The 20,199-nt window shown below is 33.6% G+C and overlaps 1 protein-coding gene across 10 annotated transcripts in view; it reads right to left on the reverse strand.

Annotated features, from left to right (window-relative positions):
* LOC128158127 (6-phosphofructo-2-kinase/fructose-2,6-bisphosphatase-like) overlaps positions 1-20,199 on the reverse strand; it is a 52,842-nt gene that overhangs the window by 25,950 nt on the left and 6,693 nt on the right. For 6 of the 10 annotated variants that reach the window (XM_052820871.1, XM_052820868.1, XM_052820878.1 and 3 more), the window contains exons 2-12: positions 12,954-13,079; positions 12,123-12,219; positions 8,750-8,813; positions 6,589-6,723; positions 5,806-5,989; positions 4,909-4,982; positions 4,693-4,764; positions 3,998-4,144; positions 1,849-1,953; positions 1,632-1,673; positions 1,058-1,145 (exon numbers count right to left, since the gene is read on the reverse strand). In XM_052820871.1, the coding sequence (XP_052676831.1) occupies positions 1,058-1,145; positions 1,632-1,673; positions 1,849-1,953; positions 3,998-4,144; positions 4,693-4,764; positions 4,909-4,982; positions 5,806-5,989; positions 6,589-6,723; positions 8,750-8,813; positions 12,123-12,219; positions 12,954-13,079 (1,134 nt within the window). Of the gene's footprint in view, positions 1-1,057; positions 1,146-1,631; positions 1,674-1,848; positions 1,954-3,997; positions 4,145-4,692; positions 4,765-4,908; positions 4,983-5,805; positions 5,990-6,588; positions 6,724-8,749; positions 8,814-12,122; positions 12,220-12,273; positions 12,371-12,953; positions 13,080-15,256; positions 15,931-20,199 lie in introns of those variants that run through there. The other 4 variants (XM_052820870.1, XM_052820873.1, XM_052820876.1 and 1 more) reach the window with 3 other exon arrangements.

The following is a 20,199-nucleotide window of genomic DNA, read 5'->3' on the forward strand; positions in this document are numbered from 1 at the left end:
TGTGTTTAAATTTGGAATCTACAGTATCAAATTCTAAAGAGGTTCAACACAAAAAAATCACCATGAAATCACAACAACATGGATTATCAGTTTAATTTATTACACTGATCATGACACGTCATCATGGTGGGGATTGCAATGTTTGGAAACAGACACTTACAGTGGTGACCAATCAAAAGATAACTTGTATACCAGTATGGGTGGTGGAGAAAATGCTTGTATCATTTCAGGTATCAGCATTTCCTGGAAAACTTGCACAGCATATAACTGTACTGTTTAGGTTTTTTTAAAATTAGGTTTGGATAGGCCATTGTTTTTGGGACATACATTTTAACATATATATATATTTTTCATATATTTTTACTTTGGCCTACAAGAAGGTCCTGTCTCAGCAATTATGGTCTTTGCATTTATGGAGTTCGTAATAGTGATATATTAAAGCTTCACTTGTACAGTTCAGTGCTTTGTTTGAGGACTACCCTAAACCTACAAGTAGGCCCAAAACCAACTAAGTTTTGGGGATTGTATAGATTTTGCACAGTGAAAAATATCAGGCTATCTTTGGGCACACTCTGGGGGTCCCCTGAGGATTGAAAATTACCCAAGGTTTGGGGATTCCATGAGGTTTCAGGTTTACCCAAGGTTTGTAAATTACCTGTGGTTTGGGGTTCAGGTTTGGGGATTAACTGAGGTTTGGGAATTACTAGTACCTGAGGTATTGGAGATTAAGGTTAGGGTTGTTGAGATCTGGGGATTACCCAGGAGAAAATAAGGGTTTGAGGATTACCTGAGAATAAGAAAATAACTCAGTTTATGGGGATTAAGGTTACTAAAAAGGTTCTACTGAGGTTTCGGAATTACCTGAGGTTTGAGGATTGGGAATTACCTGAGATTTCAGGGATTTAGGTTAAGGTTTAACTGGGGTTTGAGGATTGGGAATTACCTGAGCTTTAAGGGATAAAGGTAAAAGTATTATCAAGGTCTAGAGATTACCTGATATTGGGAGATTAAGGTTTGGGGATTACCTGAGTTTCAGAGATTACGGTTTGGGGATTACCTGAGGATTTGTCCTGGAAGTAGGCCAGCAGACATCGAGCCACGGCCTGATGACAGACCACCAACACATTCTCCTGTCTCTCTAGCTCCTGAAAAAAATATCAACAAATCTTTGGAGAGGAATGTTATCGATAATAAACATACAAGTAAGTCCCATAAACCACTTCAAAAATATCACTAATCAATGTAATATTGTCAGAGCTGAAATTCCTAAAATACAATTGAAACTTGCTACAGGGCACATACAGAAAGACTGAAATTTGTGTGTGTTGAAAAAGAAAAATTTTCATTATCTATGTTGATGTTAACCTAGCACAGAAAAAGATTCTGAAGTAATAAAACATTTAAAGCACGCTGGATGGTAAACAAATTATCGATCAGAAGATTCCTTAAATCTTACACAGTCATGACATTTTTTACTAATTTTTGTCATTTTCAAAATTCTTAATATTTTACCTCAAGAATTTGAATGTTTTCTTATATATTTTCATAGAGCTCTCCTTCAAAAGGAGGTTAATTTAGCCTTAAACACACCATGACTATCCAGCCCCCTTAAAGACATTCTATTGGCTTACCATTATGACGGGTTCCAGTCTCGCTACAAGGTCCTGATATGACTGAAAACAGAGTAAAACTTGTAAGCATTTATCAAAGCAAAGAATCAAATATGATATCCGATAACTTTGTCATACATATAAAAATATGAAGAAAGAAAATGACTTTATTGTAACCCTAAATTTGTTAAAATTAACCTCAACGCACTGTACTAAGTATATGTATACGAGTAGTTACCTCCCCTCCTGGGTACCGATAGTGGAACTTGTCCTGGTCACGCAGGGCGAACTCCTTGGGGTGCATCTCTTGGATCTCCTCGTACGTCATGCCTTCACAGATACCCTAAAATAAAGGAAAAAGCGGTCAACACAGATCCTGAAATAAAGGGAAAAAATGGTCAACTCAGAGATACCCTGATAAATATAGAATTTCACACTGTTGTTTTGATCTCAGCCCTGGTATCAGCCCGAGCGGTTGGTATCCGTCCAAAGCCGAAGGGCGCTGGCCAATACTATCCGAGGGTGGAACCAGGGCCGAGTTCAAAACAACAGTGTGATGTTGTTTAAATCATATATCTAAAATCAAAGACTTTTATTCAAATTCAAATTCCAAATAAGGAATATAATTTATCATGAAGAAGCTATAGTTTTTTTTTTCAGATTAACAAAACTTGTTCTTTTTTATTCTGAGTTGTCAGACTTTGTTGACAAACCATTGTCGTTTGAAATACAGTAATTTATCAATTTGAATGAAACACAATCTTCTAGAATTCAAAATAATCGAGAGAGAAACTTCCATCCTTTGAAATGTCGTAATGAGTCAAATTACTTCACTGGGATTTCGTAAGTTTTCTGTCAGATTTCATTCTTAAAAATCCATACTGTTATAGCATAGCAAGTTGTTTGAGAACGTTCATAAGCGCGTCCATTACTTTAATCACTTAATTTTTACAGTCTAATCTCTGGTTTTCTAAGATTAAGTTTCGTTCCATTCTTCTCTATATCCTCCATAATTTAAATGTTGATTGATATTAAATAAAGCGAGCTATTGTTCTGAATACACAACTGATGTGTAGGTTACCTCCCCTTGCTTAGATACATATCACTCTTCAGCCCTATTTTTGACATAGTATTTTTCAATTTTCAGCAATAATTACCGGTAAAAATATTTAGATGTGTAAGGTGATGCTTTGTATTATTTATTTGTTATTCTATCGTTATTTTACAAAGTAGTCTTAATTCAAAGCAAAGATATTTGGGAATGAGATTTTAAATTTGACGGCAATACACCCCCTTGACAACGGGCTGAGACAGAGAAATATCAGCCTCAAGGGCGATACAGCCCTAGCTTCCAGTTGCTGTCTCACCTAGTCCAAAACACGTGTATCAGGGCTGATACACTACTAGGTATATGATATAAAGGGAAAAACAGTCAACTCAGAAATGGAGGGAAAAGCGGTCAACTCAGAGATACCCTAATATTAAAAAGGAAAAAAAGGATATATATTCATGTAGAAAAATAGTTAGTATATGATAAAAGATTGAATATTTCACTATTTAAACCCCTCTAACCTAAAGAAATCCGATTACAATTACGTTTTACAGGTATTGTAGTATATGTTTACATTGAATTAGTTTTGGTTTAATGTGCTCTTCATACTAAAATTAGCTAAATATTTCAATAAGTGTCAAGATCTTTTCTAATACAATCATGTATATATCCATATATATTGGAAAGACATCTTATAAAACTGTCTGATGTGTGGCTTAGTGGTAACGCAGTGGTCTTTCTGATTTTGCGGTCGCTGGATCGAATCCACCAAGTAGTAAATAATTTTTTTTCACTTGATTGAAAAATGAATTGAATAGGGATATTTAGTTACATGTATCTAATCTTCCATTTTTTTTAAAAAGTTAGCTTGTTTAATTAAGTCTGAGTATGAGCAGACCCAATATAAACAGATCTCTTTATCAACACGATACATGTACACTATTTAGTATTTACACATTTTGCTTTAACATATCACAATTCATAATACTATACGACATTTTACACAGAGTATCTCAAATTTATGACAAATCAGTTATTTCAGACACCTTTATAAAATCAGTATCTAGGTTTTGATGAAATAATATTGCGACAGCTAGGTACCTGAAGCTATTTTTAGTAACAGGTACTTTCCGTCCAAACAAAGGTATGGGCGAAATTATGGGAAAAGGCTCTATAACTTTTTAGGACTCTTATGTATTGATCAAATTACTTCATAAAAGAAAAGTTTATGACAATTCATTTTAAAGTATATTTTTCAATTTCTAAGTCACACAGCAAACAAACCATTAAATCAAAATGTAATTGTATCAAATGAATTATAAAATCGTTGTCTTACAGCGTCAATTTCATTGAGGGCCTTCCAGTTCTCCACGGGTGCATCCACATGTCTGGCCGTGGCTTTGGTACGTTTTAGCTCACTCGTCCACACCTTCAGATTAGCAATTTTTTCCTTTTCCACATATTCCCCCAAAGCTACAGCATACTGCAAATTAATCAGAAGGGCATTTTACATGATCCTTAAACTGATATAATGCATCAGTAGATTCCTTCTTTAAGCAAGTTCAAAATTCAGCCATTCGTTAATTCCTGATAACCAAACTTTCGTTACAATTTCATTAAGTTTAATAATAAGAGTCAGTAAAATAATACTGTAAATTCCTTATATTACGCGCGTACTTAATTCCGCGATCTGGCGGTTTCGGATCAAATCGCGAGAATATAAAATCACGAACACGGAATTTCCATCCTTATTTCCTCGCGGTTAATTAGGAATCTACAGTAGCCAGATTTTGTAATTGGTGGCCAGTATCTCTGACATTTATTTACATTTGGATGAAAATAAAAACTCCTTGTGATCTTTTAAGAATCTACAGTATTCCATCAAGAGAAGTCTAAAATCATTGTGTCTGAATCAAGTCCCTTCAAACAATTTTAGTTAAATGTATTTCCATTACTACGTACATTAAATTTTAAAATGACATCATTATGATTGAGAGTTACTTCCCTTCACATAATGATAATGTTACATACTTCCTCTCCCCTGGGTGAGAGGTTGCTGTCTCCTCCAATTCTTCCCTGCAAGTTCATCTCAGATTCTCCATGCTAGAAACAGATATTGGTTTGTTTCAATAATATTCAAAATGGTTGTCTTGGTAATAGTAAAATGGTCATGCTCTCTCTCTCTCTTTCTTCTCTCTCTCTCTCTCTCTCTCTCTCTCTCTCTCTCTCTCTCTCTCTCTCTCTTACCCTTGTCAAGTAAATCGTCCTAGGTAATACATGAATATTCATCAAGTAGTATACAACTCGACTCTGTAGATGACCTGAAATATAAAAGACAAAGCAATAAAGTACTCCTTTTCCTTAAATACTACAATTACATGTACAATTGTAACCACAGTCCTGAGAACATTGTCAAATTGAATGTTTTTGTCAACTTATTCATTTTCAATATATTTCAAATCTCTGTTTTTTAACATTTAAATTTGTTGTGTCTTTGTAATACCAGATCAAATATAATTGAGCTTTATAAATCCACCCCCCTCACTTATAAATTGGACAATTTTGTTAATTTACAAAATGAAAGTTGTCTTCCCATTATCAATCCGAAATTAGGCAGATGAGCTAACAGCAACAGGAAGGGGTAATACACATCATACTGAACAATGAACACTTATGGAAGGGCTGCTTGCTTGTCATTAAATAACAAGTAACCTACTGTGAAATTGAAGAATACCTTTTATGCATTTTTTTTCACCTGTCACAAAATTTGCGAAAAATGGGGAAAACGTAGGATTTTTAATTTGCGTCAGTCATTTTTTGTGATTTTAAAAGTGTCTTATAGAAAATAATAAAGGATATAATTTGTGTGTATTAAATTTTTTGTGATCTTAAAGAGATAGCGAAAAATGCGAAAATTAGATCATCGCGAAAATTACAGGATATACGGTAATGTACTATCATTAATTATGTACTATCATTAATTAAGTACTGTTATTAAATACTATACAAGAATCAAGTAAAAGAATGAAAGAAAATATTATAATATCAAAACTGGAGCAAAACTTAATAATTTTGATATTATCTAAATAATTGGAAAACAAACAAAAATAAAGGTAGCACCCTCTTCTGTGTTGCATTAAGTACCTGCAAGTTTGTGTACTAGAAATCTCTCGCCCTGGTTGAAGATCTGTATATAAGACAGGTCTTTGTCTGTGGTATGGTCCAGCGGTTCATACATGTCATTGTAGTGTTCGATTCTCCTCATGAAATCCTGCACTGCCTCGTCTTTATTCATCCCAATGTAGTCTGGACTACAGACCTTCACTTCCTATATAATTATACACAATGAATTATTACTTTAGATTCCCTATTTAATGTGAGGAGTTTATATTCGTGTAAAATCAGGAGAAGCAACTCTTGCAAATTTTAAAATTATGCTTTTATTTTTCAGAGAGTTTAGAACTCTATGTATTATAACACAAAAATCAGTGCTTGCCATTTTATATTCTCGTGATTTAATACAAAACAATGGAATTGCAAAATTTAGTACCAGCGCTCAAATAAAATATGGAAGTTACAGTAACTCTAGTGTGATGTCAAACTTTGTAAATGGTACATGCAAAATAACAATTAGAAGCCGTATGCTTCATATTCTTTTTGGTTCCAATACAAAAAATCCTTGAAATGCAAAAAATGGTGATATACTCCCATTATTGACAACAATTTGGAAGTATATATATTACTTGTAACATCATTTCATGTTTCTTACATTTTTTTCTTAAGTTTTTCATCTTTTTTCAAATAAATCTTTAATAGTTTTTAAAGAATACATGCATGCCATCATCAGATATGTTGACAAAAAGATAGATAACTCCTGCAATTATAAACCCAAATCTTATCCAAAGGTCTTGTAGTACAGGGACCCACCAAAACATTGGCCTCCACAATGGTCGGGTCATCACAGATGGACTCAATGAAGAACAGCTTGAACTTGTGCTTGACCTGTATGATGTCAAACAGTAGCTTCCGTCTCTCGCGTGTTGTGTTTGTGGCATCGACCACCTGTAACAGACAAAGAAAAACTAGAGGTACTGTGAGCAAGCTCACAATTGATACCCCCCGCTAAGAAAAAATCATAACTCATGTATTTTTTCTATTATAGAAAATATTGGATGAATCTATTTCATCGTCCATTTTCTATAAATAACAACTGCTCTATTTTTTAAAACTATTAATGCTTATATGAGTACACCAACCAATTTCTATTCTTTAAATTCCATTTTAGTTCAAGTTAACTGTTAATGCATGAGGACATTTGCATCCTTATGTTAACAAACATGACTTGAATCAAACAAATTCCACATGTAAATCAGCCACTTAATATAAACATTTTGAATTATTGGTATACTGGGCCCGATTTTTTTTTTAACAATGACCTTGAACTTCCTTAATTGACCTTTGGTCAAGGTCATGACACACTCTCAGGTTATAAGCATTCTAGATGTGAATTAAGAACTTCCAATATTTGTCCATTAGAAAGATATGGACTGGACACGAGTTTTACACTTTTCTGCAAGGGACCTTGGCCTTGCCCAAATGACCTTTTGTCAAGGTCATGACAAACCCGTAGGTCATAAGCAATCTTTGTGTGAACTGAGAACTTCCAATGTTTGTTTCTCAATAAGAAAGATATGGACCAGACAAAATTTTTGCACTTTTTTCTACCATTGACCTTGACCTTGTCCAAATGACCTTGGGTCAAGGTCATGACACACCCTTAGGTCATAAGGAATTTTGTATGAAGTAAGAACTTCCAATGTTTCTCCATTAAAAAGATATTGACCGGACACGAATTATGCACTTTTTCTGTCAGTGACCTTGACCTTGCCCGAATGACCTTGGGTTAAGGTCATGACACACCCTTAGGTTATAAGCAATCTTTGTGTGAAATAAAAACTTCTAGTGTTTCTCTATAAGAAAGATATGGACCTGACACGAATTTTGCACTTTTTCTGTTGGTGACATTGACCTTGCCCGAATGACCTTGGTTCAAGGTTATGACACACCCTTAGGTCATAAGCAATCTTTGTGTGAAATAAAAACTTCTAATGTTTCTCCATAAGAAAGATATGGACCGGACACGAATTTTGCACTTTTTCTGCCAGTGACCTTGACCTTGCCCGAATGACCTTGGTTCAAGGTCATGACACACCCTTAGGTCATAAGCAATTTTGTATGAAGTAAGAACTTCCAATGTTTCTCCATTAAAAAGATATGGACCGGACACGAATTTTGCACTTTTTCTGTCAGTGACCTTGACCTTGCCCGAATGACCTTGGTTTAAGGTCATGATACACCCTTATGTTATAAGCAATCTTTGTGTGAAATAAAAACTTCCAGTGTTTCTCTATAAGAAAGATATGGACCGGACACGAATTTTGCACTTTTTCTGTTGGTGACCTTGACCTTGCCCGAATGACCTTGGTTCAAGGTCATGACACACCCTTAGGTCATAAGCAATCTTTGTGTGAAGTAAAAACTTCTAATGTTTCTCCATAAGAAAGATATGGACCGGACACGAATTTTGCACTTTTTCTGCCAGTGACCTTGACCTTGCCCGAATGACCTTGGTTCAAGGTCATGACACACCCTTAGGTCATAAGCAATCTTTGTGTGAAGTAAGAACTTCTAATGTTTCTCCATAAGAAAGATATGGACCGGACACGAATCGAACAGACAGACAGACAGACGGACGGACGGACGGACGGACAGACGGACGGACGGACAAGGTGATTCCTATATACCCCCCCAAACTTCGTTTGCGGGGGGTATAATAAGATAGGGTTCACATCAATAGTTACAATAGTTTTGGGGTTCTGCAGGTATATAACCTGTGCGCATCTATCGAAGAGTTTACAGATTAGTTGAAAATGACATTTCACAGTGAAAACAAGTAGAGAAAAGCATAAAACAATTCAGATAGTACATGTAATAGCAAATCCTTGAATAGTTTATTGAATTTAACCTGTTAATGCCATTGCATATTGGTTACAATCGATTTGTTTATAGTGGAGAGATTTATACTTACCGCTACTTCTCCCCCGTTCTGTAGAAAGTTACAGGCGTCGTCTATTGCCAACAGCGCACACTTCCTGCAAAAGTAAAAAAAAAGATGAATTAAGAAATCATTTTACAAATAGTTAATGCTTAAAAACCGGGTCTTAAAAGTCAAATCTACCCCTGACTTTAGTTAACAAACCCAGTGAGACATGTTTCTTTGCAAACATTAGCTGCAATAATGTAGCCCTCTCACGATTTTATTATTATTTTTTTTTAGATATAAAAAAATCGGAGAGGGCTACATTATTGCAGCTATGCAAACATTAGCATATTTCAGGGCCTGTAAACAACACTGGGATGTAGAAACAAACTGAGGGACAGGGTAATTCATTTACCAATAACAAAGGAGTGTATACATACAAGTGTGCTCTAGGAAATCCAGTCAATTAACGGTCCATAAAATTATCCTCAGACTTTCCTCATTGACTTTAATAATCAAAATTTTTGATATTTTGGCATCAATGTAAAATTTGCTTGTGTTCTATAATTAAAAAGAAATGATTTTTTTCCATATTATATTCAGATAAAAATTTATTAACTTTTCATGTTCTAAAGAAAATCTAAAAATTACATAAATTTATATATTTTTATTCAAATACACATTTATTACAGGATTCAGAGGAAAATTTTGCATAACGGGGCTGGGCTGGGACGTATATTCATAAAAACTATAATTAAAATTTATGTTTAAAATTAAATCAACTAAAGCATCATTAAACAAAAAAAAACAAAAACTGAAACATTGATGAATAATCATAGTATCCATTAAAGAGCAAGTTAACGAAGCGCCAGGGACGGGTGATTTTGCTTCGTTATAAGCGTAATTCGTTATTAATATCCGTCAAGTTTACAACATGTAATATAGTCACGGGGTATGAAAATCACTTCGCTGTAAGCGTCAATTCATTATAAGCGTGTTCGCTATAACCATGTTTTACTGTAGTATCCATTAAAGAGCAAGTTAGCATCTATTAATTAGCAGGCAAAATGTACTCTGTTGTAATTCAACAATATATTTTATGATAGTTGACTTTTTTCATGACAAATATATTAGTTTTTCTTTTTGTTATTATCAAAAATTCAACCAAAAGGTCAATGTTTTCATTCTGCGTTTCTTAGTTTTCCAAGCATTGTTCATTAAATCTTAGAGAGGAATTTTTCAAAAGCTTGAAAAAAGCAAATTTAAAACAATCTCGGAGTCCATGCAACAGAACTTCATGAGAATGACGAAAAACAAAGTAATTAAAATTCACAATAGATGACAATCTTCAATCATATTTCTATAATACTGCAGGGTTTAAGAATTTATAATTGTGGAATCATTAAACATTTTCTGTATAATCTACAGAACTTCATGAGAATGACGAAAAACAAAGTAATTAAAATTCACAATAGATGACATTCTTCAATCATATTTCTATAACAATGCAGGGCTTAAGAATTTATAATTGTGGAATCATTAAACATTTTCTGTATAATCCACAAAAATTAACACAACAACAAATTAATTGATGTTCTTGTGACCAAACAGATTTACAGATTTGAAGTTCACAGGTCATAAGAACATGTACATACATTTAAAAAGTAGTTCTATCTACCTGTAAATAACAAAATTTTAATCAGGCAATACAACACAACTATAAATTAAACTAAGTGATGCTGAATTTTATGAACATATGCTCAGTATCAAGTCACAAATTAACCTTAAGGTACACCAAAGCTAGTGGAGTCTTACTAGACAACATTGAGATAGTGACCATCTCAAAGGGCCCTGTTTAAATAGTGGACAAAGGATGAAAAGAATTTCAGAAAATTTTGCTTTGACCCTGACCTATAACTTTGAAATTTTCCAACTGGCATACAACTTCTAATTAAATCTCATTGTAACACCTTATATACAGGCATTTTTGCTCAATCTGAACAGATTTACCAAATGGGAAATAATCTATGGTCTCAAACTGATTATAAAGAGATCTGCTATATGACTTTCACAATTACTTGGTTCAATATAACTGCACGCCATTAAAAAGCTCTGTTGAAGTAAAGTATTTGCCAAAAAGGGTTTGTTGAAGAGTGTTTATTTGCTCATAAAAAAAGATTTTTGTTTGATCTGATATGACATTGACACTTGATTTATAGACATCATTTAAAGTCTCTGCATACCCTTTGATCAAAGGCACCATGTGGATGAAGAATGAGCCAGATTGGAGCAAAGGGAGAGAAGATATGCTCTGGACAATGCTTTTTCATATAATTCCTCTATGACCTTTACATTTTACCTTAAGAATCTGTTCAATGTCAATAAACACATGTTGTTCATAAGCTATGTTTACGTGAAGTATGAGCCAAATAGGGCTAAGTGGAAAGTATAAATACTCTGAAAAATGAATTTTCGCATGGTCCTGTATGACCTTGACCCTTGACCTACAAACTTAATTCAAGGTCACTGCACATCCTTTGACCATAGACACACTGTGAGTTAATTATGAGCTATCATTTCAATTCACAACCTTGGGGGGGGGGGGGGGTGGGGGTAAAAAAAAAAGAGAAGAGAAGACACTGCTTTTTTGGTAGAAGACCATAAAACATGTACAAACAGTAGCCATAAAAGACCCTGACCTTAAAGGGAGACAAATTTTTATTAAGTATTGTGACTTATTTACAAATCAATCAGTATTGTAATGCATTCCTTTTATACAGAAGTCTTATGGTCATTGACACTTATATTTTACATCTACTGAATATTTCTCCTCTATATCTTGTCAGGGATATGAAGGCAGCAATCATTGCAGAAAAAGTAAACATACACTGAGACTCACTAAGCCGGGTCAAGTGTTTCTTGAGCATGCAATGTTGCTTACTAACTTCATACCCATGCATTAGAATAGCCAAAGAGAGTATTTTATTGTTTTAATCAAGATAGTAGATGTTTTTGACAGTATGAGTTATGAGTTAACATAAATAAAAATCTATTGATATTGTAATGAAAAAAACACTGGTATATATCTTAAAATGCAGATGAAAACAGTGTTCCTTAAAATTTTATTGCACAAATTATTACATATAACTCTAAAGTACATGAATAATATATATGTACAACACATAAGCTGAAACTGCTACAGCATACGGAAGCTCCTGCAAAAATTTTCTATCTACAAGTAGTTCAAGGTCATTACTAATGTTAAGGTTGTTAAAACTGTCCAGGTAACAAAGGCAAGCAGTGAAGATATATATCAGTAGTTCAGTACAATCAAATACAAAAAAGTATTAGTATTCCAGAAAAAATATAATCCAGTAAAAAAAATTTAATAAATAAAACTTCCCACCATCCCCTAACTTACTGTCTTATTGCCTGGGCTTCGGTATTATCTTGCCGGAAAAAATCATGGTTTCGATATTTATCTGTGGCGGCTCGGCGATATTCCCCAACATTAAAGGCTGAAAATGTTATAAAACACTCGTCAAACATTATGGGGACTGTGATCAACTTACTGTCGAATGCCCTCCGCTTCAACATTGTCTGCTCGAAAAAAGTCGTGGCTGCAATAATCAGTGCAAGCTGCTCGCCTGTAATCTCCGACATTGAAAGCTGAAATAAATGGCGATTGTTGGGGAAAAAAGAGAGGCCAAATATATCACTGGAACTTGTGTAGGTGACATCAAACCTGTTCTACGAATAACGCATTAAAACGAATACAAATTTTTAAAAATTACTATTTTTTTAAAACTTTCTATCATTTCAGTAACAAAGGTATCAAGTTGGTTGTGTCCAAAAGACCATCAAATTATTCAGTTTCCATATTTCACATTACAGATGACTGTTTAAATTTAGCTCTGGTATATATATATATAACCAAAAGTTTTTTTTTTTACATTTTAAAATAAAAACCAGTAAGTTTGAATTTCTTGGAATTTAAGCTGATTTTGCCTTCATATAGGGCACAATCATGACATGGCAAAAACCAAAATGAAACTATTGGCTCGTATTTCTGATGGCGGCCAAACCAAGGTCCAACACCTTGTAACCAATATCACCCAACAACGCTGTATCATAGCCAAATTAATTTACTTTGATACTATATCAAAAATCTTTTTCTTTCTACTGTTAACAAGTCTTCATACATTTTCAACATCTAATTTTTCACTAGATCAGCAAGATTGTAGAGCCTTACCTTTGGTGCGAATCCCAATCCAGTTCAGGTAGCGTGTAAGTTTCTTTGACATGTACGTCTTTCCGCGGGCTGGTAATCCGACCATAGATATCACAGTCGGCTTGTTGATGACGTTGGGACATGATGCTGAAAATATAAATATAAACATTCAGATGTCATGGTCGATTGATTAGTTGGACTCTCATTGTGACACAATGTGACACATTGGCGTCGGAAGCAAATTGAAAGTCCCTGGGGGCTACACTTATAAGAAATTATTGACCAAAAAAAAAAAGGTTTTTGGTATGTTTATGCATACCTTTGCAATGTAAAGGGCTCCCCCTCCCCTGGTTTCGACGTCTATGTGACATATATAATATTAATATTGTCTGTATATAGTCAATGTCCTATAATATTCAAGAAACTTTGAGCAGACCTGTTCCTGAGATTTTGATTGATGGATCGCTTTAATTGTAAAACAGGTTACTCATAAATGCATCAATTATTCTAAAAATGGGTAAACCAGGTTTGGACTTATTTAATATTCATGTTAATTTTGTTTCTTAATGTATATATGCAGTAAAAGTAACTTTTCCATCATTGGACACCCACTATTGATTACAGGTACTATTCTTTTCTCGTTATAAAGGAACCACACAAGCATCATCAATCAGGGGGGAGGGGGTTCTCTGGGTGTAACTTAATTCTTAAACTACCATAAAATCTCTTATAGATGAGATATTGTCAAACTTGCAACAAGGAAGATTAAACATTATACCCATTTAACCCAAGATCTACCTCAACTCAATGCAGTGAATGTACAATTTGTACGGTATGCGTAAAGGAAAGCAGACTGAGGTTTTTTAAAACATTTACTTGACTGGTGTAATGTAAAAGATGGCACACTGAAAAAAATATTTAGAACACTTTATAACATATGAAATTGAAATGATGACAAAAAGGGTCAATAAAACTGTAATAAACTTGAACAAAAAAAGGATTGATGTATCGCGATATTCATGGGTTACAGAACCTATTGATAATTTTATTTAAACAGTTTCCAAAATAAATGAATTATTCATTGGAGTCTTTTGCGTTTGGGAAAGGTCAACATTACATAAAAAATGCAATCTACACACACTTTAAACACTCCGATTGTGTTCGATCAGTGAATCAGAGAGAGACGAGGGGAGATACCATCACTGGGATATATTAACTTCAGTCTGTACATCTCTATGTATCGTATCATGATTATTTATGTATTCTTCTGTATTAATTCAGCAACGTCATCAACAACGTAAATTAACTCGGGTAGACATTAAATTCATTCATTAAGTATTCACTCCTAATTTTATTACAGCCATGAGTGGCCATCAAAATTCCTACTTGACTTTCATTTCAAATATCAGTGACTTGGTCATTTCCCCTTTCTTCTTTTTTTTTTGCTTGTCAAGGATTTTTTGGACGAGTTTGTCCCCCCCCCCCCCCACTTTAAAAAACATATGCATTACAAACACTTATTGATAAACACTGTTTGTTGCATATAATATTTAACATACCATCACATACATTAAAGAAAGCATTTATTTAATAATTACCATATCTTATAACATGCATGTCCATAACATATTTTTTACCCAGAATGACTGCTCTTATTGAGATATAAAGCATACAGTTAATCTTTACTTTTTAATTAAGATTTGTTTATATAGAAAACATTTAGTTTAAGAAATATTTTATTCAAAAATATACATATAAGTATATAAATGAATCTGGATTGAACAGCAGGAATACTAGCCTATATTAGTTCTCTCCATCTTAGAAAACATTTAAATCATATCTTATTAATATCTACAATTCTTATCAAATAGTTAACATACCAACTGATCATTAACGACATAAACAAAATCTTGATTGTTAAGTCTATACAAAAGGTCTCCTTTTTTTTCTTTTTTTTTTAGACTTTTAAATTTGATGCTCTGAAATCTGGATTGGTCTTTATAACACTAAAAGGCAAATATGTTGGTTAAAAATCATCAAAGTTAATCAATAAGGCAATTAATTTGTTAAGAGCTCTCACAATAAATAGCTTGACCCATTTAGGTACCGGTACATACTAAAATCAAAGTTTAACATAAAATAAAATTCAATAATATCAGCTGTTTCAATGAAAACAGAAAACAAGAACATTAACTAAGCTGCAAAAGATTTGCTGACATAACAAAATACATGCATAAAAATACCTGCATTTTCAAATTGATACATAAAGTGTTAAAGACTGACCCTTTAAATGCACATGTCATACATAAAATCTCCAAGTTTACCTGTTCCATTTCCATGCCAGGCCATCATGAATAACACAGTTTTAAACTTCACACTTTACTCTCTCTCTATATATATAAAGTTCCTGCTCAATCAATTCGTGCAGAAGAGAGTGTGTATGTTGGTTTTTTTTTTAAAACGTTAAACTTTTTTTCCCCTGTTCATTCACCTGTAGAGACTAGCTTTTTAAGCTTGGCTTACGATACAACACCCTCACAGGATGTAAACAAAAACATCTCCCGATCCACATATATATACCGTACGCCAACCAGGAAAAGCCCCACTTCACATTTCGTCAGTCACACCCCCTATGCATAGTAATGTGCATGTATATAATCCATTCTGCTCCATTTTAAAAATTCAGGTGAATCCATGCAGTCTAAACAGTAATTTAAGCAAACACCCACAGGTAAGACACATCAAAGCTGGGCTATAAGTGTCCTCCAGATTATTGCTGGATTTGTCTTCTGATTTACAACTTCTGATTATGAGCTGATACTTGCACATAACTAATCGCACCATATCCTGGCAAAGACAATTAACTGAATCACATCTTCCTCTGTGGCCTGATTTGACACAGGATGAATAATATACTGTAACGATGCACATATACAGTCAGGCTCTAACAGTTCATTTCCAATACCAGGATACATACACCTCACATTCAATAAAAGGTCAATCAAGGTCAGACTCAGACGTATGTTTATGACTGCAAAACAATTACCGGTACTGCTGGACATTTAATTCCTCTTTTCAATATGTTCTGAACTTCCTGGGTTAGGGAGTTAATATAGCATTGAATGATTTATTTTTGACGTCGTCGTGTCAATAACTGCCGTCAGGTGAGCAGACAAATTGAATAACGCGCGTTAGCGCATTATGATAATTTGTCTGCTCACCTGACGGCAGTTATTGACACGACGACGTCAAAAATAAATCATTTAATGCTTATATTTACATTCCCTTACTGAAGAAATCAACTGTTTACTGAAATAAATCGATATAAAGTGAAGACCACGGAGGGAGTAAATTAGTAACAGCAAGAACAGCTGATTTGTAATACCGGTTTAAACTGGTTTTCACAGAGACCGTTGAGATGAGATCGACGAGCATGAAAATATAATCCATGAAAAATAACTATTGAAATGTTGCTTTTAACAATAAAGTCAACTGTTTTGTTGAATAATTATAAAACATGGTGTTTTGACAACATTTATGAAATACATTTTTTAACCGATTACATAGAAATCACTGTTTGAGAACTACTTATGTAAATTACATGTAAATTCATACGCAGTGAATAGGTGTTGCATTTAGAGGCATTTAAACATCACGGAATTCAATGGAAAAACACAGTAGAATGTAAATATTAGTTAATATACACCCCTGATGGCCACTCTCTTGTACATTTTTTAGGTAACACTACTTGTTTTCAGAACATGTCTTGACAAAGCCCCATCATTCTAATGGTCCCTGTGGATTCAATGCACAGTAAATTGTCTCTGCCTTATATCTTACAAATCACAATGTCTATAGCTTCCACTCCATGCGGCCAATCACTCAAACTTTCCAAAATTCCATTTCTCATTACCATCATGCAAACTTAAGCCATGCAATCAAGATCAGAGATTTAACATGTTTAACATGAATAATTGTAAAAAAAAAAATAAAAATATGCATGACTTGCAGAATTGGTAAAAAAAAAAAAAAAAACCAAAAAACCAATCATCGATTTAACCTATTGATGGGACCTTTCTTCTTCTCTCCCTCTATTAAAGTAACATAATAGCTGAAGAGACAGTTTGTATATTCTAAAGTTGCAATGTGCCTAGAATATGGCTTTTCATTCTCACTGTTCCCATAGCTTTAATTAAAATCATTCCAAAACATTTACATAAATGGCCTCAGCAATCTCCTTCTGATCACTTGACCTTCTGTGAACTTTATCTGTCATTCCCATCCCCAACTCAAGAGACAGTAAATTACATGATTTGTTAAAACCCCCAGAAAAACCCAAAACAGTACAACTAATGCAACTTGGACAACACACAAAATAATGCAAAATATTATTCATTGATCATGTTGATCAAGCTCTTCTTGATACCCCTGAGCAACTTTAAGCTTAGAACAGAACCGCATGTAGAATGCATTCAGTCACATATTCATTTTCCAAGAACAATTTAACTAGATCATAAATATTTATAGTATTTTCAATTTGATTTTGACCCAGACAGAAATCATTCACTATCCAAGACGCTTACAGTCAACCTTCGACAATGATATGGCTGCTGCACACAGTCAATAAAATCGAGTGTAATACATGTAACAGACACAGCCTGATTGGAATGTTTGATTTTTAGCCACACAGCTAGTGTATTATTAATTTCTTAATTTTGGCAATGCAGACAAAATGTGTTCAATGTAGGGACAGCTTTAGTGATTATTTACCTCATTTACTATGATACAATATTGAAGATTTCCTAGGAGAATTGATGATGCCTTTGCACTTGTATAAAGCAAAGAACATAAATTGGTACATTGTATATATATGTAAAATTCCATTTCACTACATCAATAACTTTTTATTAACATAATTTTCATTTACATAATATTCATTTAATTTGAATACATTGAAACTGCTGCATCTCTTTACAACATGCTTTAAATAAGTTTTCTGTTTTATCATATAATTGTACTCATGAGAGCACTACATATTATATACAAATATATCAAGTTAGAGTACCCCAACCAAGCATCCCTGAGTTTAATCGTTTATATATGATCCTTCCCTGAGCCACGAAGGTACATAGAGCCTGAGCTTGTCCCCTGTTTCAGTAGTATAGAGTTGATGAGAGTCATTGACTCCCCCAGGATGGGACAGCAGTCCATTATAGGTTAACTCCCAGAGTAAAGCCAGTACCCAATTGCAGCTGGGTGGACTGAAACAATGTAGATAATGTGTTAATGGGCAAAACACACCATTAAGTGACCACAACAGGGCTTGTGTATGACCATTGAGCCACGTGCTCCACGATTTATTCTTAAGAAGAGGTATAATTCATCATAGGAAGCAACTGAAGGAATGAAAAACTGATAACATAAAAATATACACACACTACTGTATGTAAAATGTACATTATTATACTAAAAGACAGAGCTGGTGACATTCAGATTGCATATAACAGGGTAGCGGTACTTGGAAAACCGATATAATTATTAATATATGACAGCTTTACTTAGCTACTCCCAATAATCATGTCACTGAAAACAGATAAGAATAGGGGAGTTGCCTCCCATGATTGCCTTTGGACTATTAAAATTTGAAAGTCAAAATAAACCTACTGTTTGACATTTCATATCTGATAAACTTGACAATAGTAACTTATCAATTTGATGTTTTGAGTTTTTTTGGACAGCAATCAAAAGCAGCAATAGGAATAGTGTGGTCAGACTCTATTGTAAATTATGCCTTTGAAATTGAGTTTCAGTCACATTATGCCCTACTATAGGTGTTTTAAAGTGATTTTTAAAACTATCAAAAAAAAAAAAAATGAAATGTAGCATTTATTAACACATTAGGAATCTATAGTTACCTGATTAGACTTTCACAATTAAGGGTAACTGTGACATCATACACAAAGCATTTTCAAGCATTTTTCTTAAAACTGAGCAGAAGACACCAATTCTTCAGTATATATATATCAGTAATTTTCTTGAAGGCAACAACTGCATGCGGACACATTTTCCTCATCAAAAAATAGCTATGAGATATTCAGATAAGGTGCCATTTTTCATCATTTTTACTACATCTCAGAAATTTGACAAAATGTTGATGTCATTCTTTTTTGATGACAGGATATAAAAGTGATACCTTATGTACTTACATGTTCAAGATGGTTAGAATGTGTAATATTTTCATGTGATTTAAACAACTTTATAGAATTTTAGAGCAAATATTGAGAGAAACTATTACCTACTTATTTAATATCCATATACATGTATATAACAATATTTTGAACACCTAGAATCCAAAAATAAGCTCAGCATGGGAAATTGGCGAATCGTACCTTGAAAACATAAACAAAGCAGTCATACCTGTACAAACTATGAACCTTAGCACAGGTGATACAGTGGCACATTTTAAAACCTGTGTCATTCATGTGGGCGCCTGTAAAGTGCGAAACGAAATCGAAACGAAACGAAACGAAATCGAACGAAACGAAACGAAACCAATCGAAACGAAACGAAACCAATCGAAACGAAACGAAACCAATCGAAACGAAACGAAATCAAACGAAACGAAACCAAAAATCGAAACGAAACGAAACGTAATTTAAACAAAACAAATATCAATTTTGACTACATAAAAGTGAAAATAAATTCATTGAAATAATTTTTTGAACCATAAAATATAACTACCTGTATGTTTCAGATTGTCGCTGTAAGTTTTTAAGCCGATTATCCGAAATAAGATGGGGGAACAAGATAGCGCAAATGCCCATTTGGTTGAGTCGTAAAATACAATTTTAAATTAAATTTTTTTCCAACTAAATACACTTAAAATGTTATAATTACAAAAGCCCAATTTCTAACTATATTCATATTTGAACATTTTAATAAACGATATCCGACTTCATCCACAAATTTACGGACTTGTATTATTTTTCTAAAACGTTCAAATGTTGCGATACAAAATGACATTTTTAAAGTATAGTGGGTCATCTCTCCACGTTTTTGTTGATTGAAATCGGTTTGATTTCCTTTAAACCTTATATAGACTATGACAAAAATTTGGAGCTCAGACCCACTCTTTAAAACAAAAGGAATTGAAGTTCTAAAAATGACACTATTTGGAGGTTTTGACACGCATACGTCAGTTTAAATCATCATTATTCCAAATATTTAACATATTTAAGAGTTATAAATCGATGTTATGGTAAATATA

Source organism: Crassostrea angulata, chromosome 8 (genome assembly GCF_025612915.1).
Source record: "Crassostrea angulata isolate pt1a10 chromosome 8, ASM2561291v2, whole genome shotgun sequence".
NCBI classification, from domain to species: Eukaryota; Metazoa; Mollusca; class Bivalvia; order Ostreida; family Ostreidae; genus Magallana; species Magallana angulata.